The sequence below is a fragment of the Choristoneura fumiferana genome, chromosome Z, assembly GCF_025370935.1.
Source record: "Choristoneura fumiferana chromosome Z, NRCan_CFum_1, whole genome shotgun sequence".
NCBI lineage: Eukaryota > Metazoa > Arthropoda > Insecta > Lepidoptera > Tortricidae > Choristoneura > Choristoneura fumiferana.
In genome coordinates, this window is record NC_133472.1 from 28,444,487 (window position 1) to 28,456,081 (window position 11,595).

At 38.2% G+C, this 11,595-nt stretch overlaps 2 protein-coding genes across 6 annotated transcripts in view; one reads left to right on the forward strand and one right to left on the reverse strand.

Moving 5' to 3' along the window:
- The first annotated feature begins 256 nt into the window (after window positions 1-256).
- The window catches only part of LOC141433436 (uncharacterized), a 35,825-nt gene continuing 24,486 nt past the window's right edge, over window positions 257-11,595 (forward strand). Inside the window, exons 1-3 of one of the 2 annotated variants that reach the window (XM_074095476.1) lie at window positions 257-633; window positions 6,416-6,482; window positions 7,787-8,196. In XM_074095476.1, coding sequence (XP_073951577.1) covers window positions 7,943-8,196 — 254 coding nt within the window. In that variant the 5' untranslated portion in view covers window positions 257-633; window positions 6,416-6,482; window positions 7,787-7,942. The remainder of the gene's footprint in view (window positions 634-6,415; window positions 6,483-7,786; window positions 8,197-11,595) is intronic. The other variant, XM_074095484.1, reaches the window with a different exon arrangement.
- The window catches only part of LOC141439272 (uncharacterized), an 8,598-nt gene continuing 5,937 nt past the window's right edge, over window positions 8,935-11,595 (reverse strand). For all 4 annotated transcript variants that reach the window (XM_074103541.1, XM_074103548.1, XM_074103533.1 and 1 more), the window contains 2 exons: window positions 11,251-11,391; window positions 8,935-9,319 (listed from right to left, as the gene is read on the reverse strand). In XM_074103541.1, coding sequence (XP_073959642.1) covers window positions 9,208-9,319; window positions 11,251-11,391 — 253 coding nt within the window. In that variant the 3' untranslated portion in view covers window positions 8,935-9,207. The remainder of the gene's footprint in view (window positions 9,320-11,250; window positions 11,392-11,595) is intronic.

An 11,595-nucleotide genomic window follows, 5' to 3' on the forward strand; every position in this document is an offset into this window, starting at 1 on the left:
GGTTATGGTAATTGTAACACCGAAAGATTCAGAGGGCGCCACTTAGCCGTTTGCTTTCTTTAGCTTCCGAGAGAGGTCTCTATTTCCAGTATATAAAAAGTACTGTGTGGTGCGTCGTGAGACAAGGCTCGCGGTGCCGCGGCGGCCCTCGCGGCCGGCCGCCGCGCGCACGATATTGATCGCGGCCGCCGCCAGTGGCGCCACGGCGCGGCGGCCGCCCGCGGCGCCGCCTGCGATGCGCCAGCTGTCAAAGGCGCGTGACGTAATAACTAGGGCTGCGCACACACGGCAGCCGCCAGCCGCCCGCTTCGTACGTCCGTGCACACCGCTTCCGTTCGCTCCCCGCGTCGCGTTGCATTCGCTGCCTCCTGTCCGCTGCCCGCGCGAGTGCATACGCTGTCAAGCCGCGTTGCAGGTGAGGTTGGGGCCGGTGAGGCCCCGGCCGCTCGGAGTGCGCTCGACGTGGTATTGATCGCATTCCGTCCCGTTGGACTATTCCAATGTTTATAAACAGCCGGCCGCATCCATTCGTTCCTTCTTGTTTTTGATACAATTGTCTGACTGCGAGCGATTCGGACGGCTGATCCTGAATGCGTCGAGGCTTCAATTACCCCCGAGTCGGACTTAACGCATGTACGTATACATTTCGATTTTCTACCAACATTTAATTTTGCTCAAATGTATTTTTACGACATCACCTTAGCACTGAATTAGCTTATCTGCTAGCCACTTCGCCTTTATCTAGCGAACAAACAACACAGTGAAACACATACTTGAAACTTGACATGTATCGAGACAATGAGTTATATTTTGGAGGGTGGACGGTAGTGACGTTTGTGTGCGAGGACGTGTTCCTGCGTGGAACTGCCGGCACCGGCGCGCCGCGCGCAGGTGAGCGGCTCGCGGTGCATCCCGTACGCAGATTACCCCCTCATCTTCGATTGCACTCTTGCAGTTGATCGCTACTTGCTCTTTGGTGCTGGATTCTCGCGCATGCACCGGGATTGAAAAATCATATGCTTTGAATGTAGTCGTACCTACGTTAATTCTGCTTGTTTTCGTTGTCTTACATTTATTTACTAAGTACGTTTTTCGTTTTTGAAACGGAACTTTGCTCGTTGAAACTCACAGCGCAGCATAAAAAAGTTACCTACCAGATACAAAAGCATACTTTTATAATTTAATTATTAGAACCTTTAAGTAACTAATATGAGTCCATGTAAACAAAAACATGTCTAAGAATTAAAATTACTTTTGTTATTGACTATCAACGCTAATCACCTACACTATCTTTCAATGGACTCTTAGAACTAAACATTTTAATTTTACTGAAAACGTAATAAGTAGGTAACGCAGTTCCAGTAGTTTAGTAGGCTAAGTATTGGATTAAGCGGTAGTTTTAATTGGTTGGTGCTAGCCGGCTTCTAGCTGGCAGTTGGTGATGTGATGTGATACAGGTTACAAGTTTAAAGGTCGCGCCACAAACCAATCAATGTGATTTGGTCAAATTGTACATAAAACTACGTAACGATCTACGAAAAAACATTTCCAAAGGTCACGACGCGACGCGGTTGTTTGACTACGCGGTTATTTACGAAGCAAGATAAATAGCCAGGAGATTGAAACGAGAGATCGATGACATTAAACAATTACCTGAACCATTTCGGTTGGAAATTTTACAGAAGATGCCAGACGTCTTTTTATTTACCTTGAACCCGCGCATTTGCGTGGTTTGACCTATTTTTAGCCATCTCATTAGGTGAGGTCATGTCCTAAACAATTTCTAGGTCTGAGTGATGGCAGGATGTGTGAATTTTCTTTCGTCGCGATCGTCAGACGGCCAGTTATCTAAACGTAGGACGTCCTGCCGTGTTTGCGTGGCCGGCTGGTCGGTTTACGGCGGCCGGCCGGTGCCGTGCTGGTGCTGCCGTGTCAGGGCTCATTCATGGCGCATGGCGCTGCGGTGGCGGTAACTAATAGATAAAAGCAGTCTAGTGCGCGAAGGTCATTTATTTTGGGCTACCAACATTTTTTTTATAACCTGTAAGGCCATACACAACGAACATCGTTTGGATAGTGAAATACTTTATCTTATTAGGACGTGCGTTGTTTCGTTACCTGATGAACTTATACTTAGGCATTTCTCTACATAATGCGATTTGTTGTGATTGTTTTTTATTTACAGCTGATATATGTAAGTACAGTATGCAAAGGAATCTTACCTAGTTTACTATTTATGTTATGATTATAATATAACTTACCTAAGTATAATTATACTCAGATAGTTAAATAAGAGAGCGAGAGGATAGAGATAGAATTGTGAATTTTTGTGGTTAAGTTATAAGATTAGAAAGCTCTAAGTACATGTTAACATGCACATAATTTACTTACATAGAGTAACACGGGTATAGGGTATAAGTCATACATAAGTTAAAATTAGGAGGTTCACCTTAGATGAAATGGAAAGAATCAAAAGCTTTTATTATAGTTACAACCTACTACGTGTGTGCATAGATCAAATTAATAGGTACCTACATTCAAACTGTTTATATATTTACCAACATATCATCAACATATCTATTTCACACAATTATTATGCACCTATAGGCATACCTATGACCTATACAGAGATTGTTATAGGCTAGCGCTAGATAGGTAGATATAAAATATTATCTCAATTTATGTTCATTGATATAAAATTAAATGGCGCAAGGCATTTCAATCATAGTGTTCATAACATAACATTATACATACCCACCCATTTAACTGTCTGTGTTCCTCCTGAAATATTCACGACCGTGGACACTGATTGAAGTCAACCACAACAAAATCTTTTTAGTTTTTTTGGATTGCCTCAATAGTTAGGAACGTATTATAGTTCATACTAGGTAGGTACGTGTTTTTTGTGTATATTTTGTCTCGATTACCGAGAAGAATTTGCCACAGTCCAGATTAATAAAAAGATCAATCTCGGTTCTCGTCGGTTATAGGATGAATCCGAAATAGAAAGGAAGGCACGACCGATGATTCAAAATCAACTCGCCTACTTAGCTGTAGAGCTAAATAGCATTGTGCATAATAGAATGGGATCTATGTGGCTCTATGACATTTATAACTGTACCTCGTGGCTCGTAGTCGAAGCGATACCGACAAGCTTCACAGCGAGGTGAGCGAGCCGCAGGAATGGAACACTTTTCCATTCTTGCATGGTCATCGGATATTAATAGTAACTGCCTAAATACCTACATACCGACCTAGGTGTTGTGATACAGATGCAGCGCATCGTGCCCTTGCCACGTTACGTCATCGTAACAAACAAAATAAACATAGATGTCCAACAATTGTGTGGCCAGCCCACGTCATCTGGGCGCGCCAAATCATGTCCATCAGTACCTACGTACGACATAACAGCGAGGGAGCTTGATGCCGGGCGGCGTCGATCGGCATGGGCGAGGCAGATGCTCCCTTCTCGGCATCGTGAATTGGATTAGCGCCTCTGTCTGAGCTTAGAATCTCTACATGGACTTGGTTTTTCTCTTTACAAGTCACAAGTCGTACCTAATGCCTAAATATAACCTGTTGATCACAGCAACATGTTGAAATGGGTCATCTTATCTATATACACACATTATGTACATATATTCTAGCTTTTACCCGCAACTTCGTTCGCATGGATATTTAGCTTTATATTTAGGAAATTAACATAATAATAATAGCTCTCCTGGCCGATTTCGGCTACAGCGACTGCTAAAAAACTATTGGACGAGAGGGCTAAGGTTGTTCGCTCGTGACATGACGACATCAAAATTAACATAGTGTACACTAGCCTTTACCCGCACCTTCACTTGCCAAAACCATTACTTTGGTGGTAGGTATCTACTAGCTCGAAGTCGGTGACTTAGCACGACCCAGCAGGATCCATTGAAACCCATAGTATGTAGGTGAGGTAGACGACTATTGTTCCATCCATTCCTGCTGGCTCGTGCTGAGGCACCGACTTCGAGCTAGTAGGTACCTACCTAGAAAAATATTTTCAAGTGTTTTGTAGTCGGTTCCATTTTTTGTTATTTTTTTATTTTTTTGGAGTCGGTTTCACTTTTTTGTTAAAAATGTTCTTACATTGCTTCTCCTCTACAAACATGCATCACAGCTAAATAAAAATAGTGTATTCGTAGTTCATTGATATGGACCACAGTGAAGTAACAGCTGAATCAATCATTGTTTATTGCTTTTTTACTCCATCACGCAAAAATACGTCTTGACGGATTTGGTTATCCAAATTTTTCTGTACAGATATGTGGTTTATAAACTGGATTTAACAAATGAAATACTTTTTAATCCCGAAAAATTGTATAAATCCCGCGGGACAGCGGTGAACTAACTCATCGCGAATGAAGTTTGAGGACAATATCTAGTGCAATCATAAAGAAACAAAGCTTTGTTTTTTAGGGTTCTGTATCAACTAGGAAACCTTATAGTTTCACCATGTCTGGCCGTCTGTCTGTCAGTCCGCGGCTAAGCTCAGAAACCGTTAGTACTAGAAAGCTGTAATTTGGCATGAATTGAAAATTTATTACACGGCTAATATTGCTTGAGAACTATTAGTAGTTTAAGAGTAAATAAAATAGCAGCCTAAGGTATAAAATATACCTAAACTTGGAAGATTCCGTACACCATACGAAATTCTTAGAAAAAATATTGCTTGATTTTTTTCGTAATGGCTACGGAACCCTATCTTGGCTGGTTTTTTAAGTTAATAAAAAAACAGGCTTACTTAGGTAGGTACGCTTAGGTATGCACCGCGGAGACCGCTTCAGTTAATTTAGAGTTATAGGCCTGAAAAAAATGGGTGTTTTTGATATCAACATTTCCTACCTATGTAGGTGCAATTATTATTACAGTTAAGTATTAAGTAGAATTATTTACCTAAATAAGTCCAGCTAAGCGCGTGTTACAGAGAGTTACTCGTTCAGGATACCTACCGACCGATGTTTCATATTGCATTCTAAGTACATAATATCAATCGTTCGTTTCGATTGGGGCGCTACTGTACTGCAGACTGCAGCCTGCAGCTGAACAGTTGATTCTATCATAGTCAGCGCAAGCGCGGAAGTAGTAGAAATACAAACAAATGCGACCACCGGATGGGCTTGATAATTAGTCCGATCGACGTCGTATCGATTGTTGATCTTAATAATTAATCAATAAACGTCACCTGAAATTTCAAAAATGTGAAAGTGAAGGCGAAACTTAGTATAGATTCATGTTTGAAGACTCAAAAAAGATTAAACATAGTAAGTAATCTAGTTTAAAAATGTTTTATAGGTACCTACCATCTTTATTTTTCTGGATTGTACGCTACCAAAAGAATGTTATATAAAGGTGAGAAGGTATTGATACAACATTTCGCGAGTTTGTAAATTAGGCTGTTCTCCAGCATTTTATTGATATAATAGCTATTAAATTTCTGTGATATGTAGAAATGAGAAAATGATAAATTGTTGGCTCTACATGTTATGTACTTAAACATAGGAAATTCAAGTTTTATGGAAATAATTGGGTCACTGCCCCTGATAGTAAGTAAGTAGGTATGGAAATAATTTTAAAATAGATAAATATAAATATTTTGATGTTTATTTACTTTAACCTATACCTACTCAAAAGTAGTAAATATACGATAATTATTTGAGGATTGGTCATCATATTGTCTCTATTCCTTCATCATTTCTTCTGTTCTAATTAGGTACTAAGTATAGGCTGAAATTATTACGTATTGCGGATTTTAAATAGTATCATTTCATAAAACAGTATTGAGCTATTTACAAAATATTTGTCTTTTAATTACGTAGTTAATAGGATACCTATTGTATTTTTCATTTTAATATTCTATTACTAACACTAGAAATAAGCCTGTCTACTAACAAAATGAGTCACATTTACTTGAAATAAAGATTATTATTATTATTATTATAATCCCAATTTCAAGTATCATCACGTAGCTACATGTAGTGAGTTGAGCCGATGAGTCTGTATTGATTAATTGGAGCAGTATCGTCAATTAGCTATGAAGTAACCTACATCACATGAAGTAAAAGTGTCAGCGTTGTGCTCGCAGGAATGGATCTAAACTTCTTTTAATTATCTGCTGGCAATCACGATTCGGGACGGGAGCAACACGGCGCGAGAGTTCAGTGCAGGCGACTGACCTTTTCCTGCCCGAGGAATGCTATTATATTGTCATTCCCACACAACCGTCAAAAACACATAATGAAAATGACTCAACTTAATTTATACCTAGTAGCGAGGTGAGAATGCTGCACGCATATTAAATATATCACAGCCAAACGAGATTAGCGGAACTGCGCTAAATAATACTATATCAAGTAGAATCTCAATAGTTTTTATTTATTTCCAGATTTTCCCGGGGATAAACAAATGATGATTTTTTCTGGATCATAAGCGGAAGGAGATAACAAGAAGAGGTAGGTTATACGAACAACGCGGTAGTATATGCTTAATTACAAATTAGACCTTGATCTCGGTATAGTCATTCAGTGGATCAATCGGGATGTAGAACAAAACCTGATTGCGCAAATGTATCTAATTGTAACGATTAAAACATCAGAAGATGAGTGATCTGGTTTAATGGGTTAGTGCGTTATCTGTACTGTATATAAATATACTGTCTGAATTCTGTTTATAATCAAAGTAATAAGCTTCATGTTCTGCAATAAGGCCATACCATTTGTGTAGGTATTCATACACTTACCATTAACCATGTATTCTACTATAGTAAACCCCATGGGATTGTGAATTAAGTATACTAATCTCACTAATATTATAAATGCAAAAGATTGTAAGTCTGTTTGTTTGTTTGTTACTTCATCACGTCTATACAGCTGAACCGATTTAGATGAAATTCGGTATATGAAGATAGTTTAAGTCCCCGGGAGAACAGACATAGGATAGTTTTTTTAGATTTAAATTGCAAATTGTAGTTACCGCGAGATAACGATAACCAAACCCTACGCGGATGGAGGCGCGGGTAAGCTAGTAGTGAAAATAAAGATAGACTCAAACTCAACCTTTCTAGTTTGACGCCTAAAACGTCCATAAGATGACGCTATAGATAGAAAAAGGAAAACAGACCGGTGCCGAATTTTAATAACTATGTTATTAAAATGCCAACGAATGGTATAATAAAATTGTTGACTTTTTCTAAAACAAAATTATGATCGTAGTAATAGTCGATCAAGAAATTAATCCTGGGATTCAATGTAAGTTTTAACAGTCACCAGCACATATCTGCCACAACATAGCGTGCATAAACGATACGACTCTATTTCTTGGGCCGATAGGACAGATATTTTTGCACGCTCCGCTGTGACAAATATTAATGTAGGTGACTGTACGGACTATTGACACTTACAAATCAATGTATCAACACTTTAACAGTTAAATGTGTTAATGTTAAATATGTTTCTGATGTAGAAACTAACATGAAAAATATAAAGGCTGTAAAGCACTTCTTGTTTGGTCGACTATATACTAGAGAAGAGACTTAAAAAAATTTACAATACCCACAAATTTTATTGTCTCCTATGATATTTTTATGGTTGACTTCCTTCAATCCCTTCTCCGATGCAACCCTTGTGCTGGCTCAAGTCCTGAATTTTACAAGTTTTCTTTATTTTACTTTTCACTATCCCACAAAAAGCATACCTACCTAGCATGACAATGTATGTAGAAACTAATCTCATATTTAATGTGTAACTTATTTTTTCAGATCTCAATAGGGTACGCAAATACGAGAAGCTTTAGTGAGTGATACAAGACATTAAAGAACTGAGGCAAGACTGATTTTGAATGATATTATGAAGGCTATTGATAAGTAAATTCCCATAAAATGTTAGTTTTGATAGAATATATCGGATAAGCAGCCATGCTGTCGTATATGGTGCCGGTGGAGGAGAAGCCCCCGCCGGTTCCGGGCAAGGGCCGGCTGGCGCTGGAGTTCGCGCCGGCCAGCCCCGAGTCGGCCGCGCGACGGGCGCTGAAAGCCGCCATCTCCAAGGATTCCTCGACCAGCTCCTTCGCCAGCGACCTGACCGTGTCTTCCTCCACGCCCACCGGTGCGCATGAGAAGCCAAAACACAAGCTCCTCTCAAACGGCACCAAACACACCTCATTAAAACGGTAAGTATCTATTCAATAGGTATTGTGGTGAGTTGCTTGGCTACCGGTTGAGTCAGTCTGAATATTTTATCCGGCTACATCGTCTGATCCAACTGAGTGAGTGTTATCCGCATTATGTGAGAATATTACATATAACTCATTTATGTTCAGTTCACGCTTACTTTGTTCTCCATAGATATTGTAGATACATATTGTCCACGTAGAGCTAGACAAGGCACTCTGCCCGCGCCGTCATCACCATCTTATGTACTTATTTGTTTGTACTCATTGAATTCCGTCCTTATTCTTTACCGCGGTATAAAACTTGTTCCAATCGAATCTTCTTATGTACTTAAAAATTTCAAATTTCAAAATTTCAAATGATTTATTCAGTAAATAGGCTGCAATGGGCACTTTACACGTCATTTTTTAAACTACCAGCGCTTTCGGAAAGACCATCATTGCCAAGATAATTATAATTACAAATAAAAATATATTAATAAAATACTTAAAAACTATATTATACAATTAAAGAAAAAAAATACAAAAAATAATAATAATAAAAATACAGGGATGTATGGGGTCCCTTGGTTACAATACTAAACACTAACTAAGTATATCTAAACTATATCTACGTTCAGTGGAAGTGTAGAATGCTTCCATCGTCATAAATTTTAAAATAATAATAACAATAATTTAGTTCTGAAATATACATTTCAGGTCAAGTAACCATTAAGAGAAAGTTTATTTTGGCTCCAAATGAGTGATTTGTCGACTTACTTATACTTAGGTAATATTACTATTTTAATACACATAAGCAAGCATTACAGTTACCAGCTTCTAAAATAATCCGCTGGTGGTACAACATTTTATTGTTATTATCGTTGGAGTTCCCTCGGTCCAATTAATTCGATTAAGGATCGACTATTAACTTTAACTGGAGCAATCAATTTAAAATAACAACAGTGTTTTTCTCAAATAGTTTAAGAAAAATATATTTATGACAAAATATTTGAAATTTAATATACTTAATTAATTTTGTTGCTCAGGTTTTCCCACATACTCCTTATTGTCCCAAGCATCAGGCAGCCTAACGGGAATTTTAGCAATCCAGGAAGTGTATATTTCTAACTTGCAGTCAGGCCTGAAAAATAAAATAATTATAGGTACAGTCAACGTCATAAATAAGTGATCATTTCTGTACCTTGTCGCTTTCAGTCGTTACACAATTTCGTATGGCTTTTCAAACATGACGTTAAAGTGACAAGGTAAGTTATCACGTCATACATAAGTAAGTGATCACTTATTTATGTATGACGTTGACTGTACATTCATAGGTAGATACAGTGGCCATTATTTACGACCCGCACCCGCTCTCTGTGTGTGTTGCCCTTAAAAGTATACAAAAGGTACCTATAGGTACTTAACTAATAATGCCTTCAAGCTGCGGGATGATAACATGACAAAACTGAAATAGTGTTCCTAGTTTTAGAACATAGAAAATGTCTGCGGTTCTGATCCGCATACAATATGAAATATCGACCCTACTTTCAAAAAAGCTTTTATCTCAAAATCGATAATTTTTCTGAACGATCTTTATGTAAATTATTTCAAAGCTAAAATTTGTTGGCGTAGTGACGATTTTTTCAAAGTAGTGATGATAAGTACGTCCTTTCCCCAAGTACTTAATGGCTAAGTGGGGCGTACATGCAAGGTGCAACGGTACGCGCCGGGAAAACCTTCTGAAAAGAATTCTTTATGAGGAAATTGAAAGCGCGCTTAACTAGTACGACCACGTCGGTAGGACACGAAAGAAATCGCTTGGAAAGAAGTCAAGAGCTTAGCTGTGGTGTGAGACCAGCGCGCTAGAGTCCCTCGCGGACAAAAATCATAGGTAGGTTCGGTAGGTACCTATACTAAGCAGCAGCAGTGGATGGGCAATTTTGATACTGAAACGATCTACATACGCCTCTGCTCCATGTACTTAGATAATTTTGAGCACCTCACCTTGAGAGGAAATTGTATGTCAGAGAGACGTTGGTCTTAAATAAGTTCAACTGAACATAACTAGTTACGTCTTTGAATTAAACAATTCGAGGAGCATTCGGTTTTACTGTATTTACATAAGTAATGTATTCAGCCGTGTTTAGTCTAAATTCTTTCGCAAAGAGTTAGGTAGGTCAATTGACAAGATTTCATTTTTTGAACACCTGTAAATTACTACAGGAATCGAAAGAGTTTTGCCTCCTGAACATTGGAAAATATGTATTAAATTTATTTCTCCGTATTTAAAAAAATACAAAAAATAAATAAAAAAATATCTGAATTTGCCAACACTACCACAGAATAGATATGATTCCTTTGCCTTTTTCACCAGAAAAAGGAGCTCTCATAATTTTGACATCTTTTACGTTTACGTCAGATTTACGTGATCTTTTTTTTTAATAGAGACTAGATAAAAGTAATGGATCTATTGTGTGGTAGTTTTGGAGTTATGCCCTTTTAGAATAAGCACATCTTAAAAAAATTGTAATAAATTAATTAGTAATCGTAGCGAAATTTAAAAATATCAGCGTCTTTCTCTTTCCAACCAGAATACAGAGAACGAATCAAATTATAGTCTTAGAAATATGAAATCTTGTCAATTAACAATGCAATGTTTTACAGACGTTTACTAGGTGAAAGCTATTTTTTTTATAAGTCAAAGCTAGGTTGCCGCAATTATTACTAAGGTACTTTTTTAGAGTAGAAAACGAAAAGAAGCTCTACGATCAATAATCACCAAGCTTTCAGTGCGTTAGTGGCATCGGTGGTATTTCGGTACATCCAGGACTTATTATGACATGTCCGCTTGTTCTTTCCATTCCACGACTACCACCGCTCATCCACTTCTATACTTATATTCCCTATATGACCAGTTTGTGCGTAGTAAAGAGATCCATGGATGTTTATGTTCCCTATAAATGGTAGCAATTTGCGGCCTCTGCCCCACATATTTACCAGAGCTTTACCTAGATCATATATGGTGACTATAAATGTTATAGATACAAATGAAAATGAATAATTATCACGCACTTGGAGGCGAGCCAACCAATGGAGCCCGTTGTTGTGACCGGCACCGGTTTCAGCGTCTTGGTGGTTTCCGCCTTCGCTTGCATTTGCGGTAGTGCTGCGGCCACTTCAGCTTTCACAGCTTGAGCTTCGGCTAAAGCTTGCCTAAAAAAGTCATACAAAATATCCCTTAAATGTTAATCCAAACACATAATTTTTATCTTTTAATAACAAAGTTTTCAGTAGAAGTAGAGTAAGATATTTAAACCCTAAAAATTACCTTCATAGTATAACTGGGTTCATTCTCATAACTAGGTATTTAAGGCCAAAGTTCAAAACACCTTTCACCTACTGTGTATTTGGGGGATT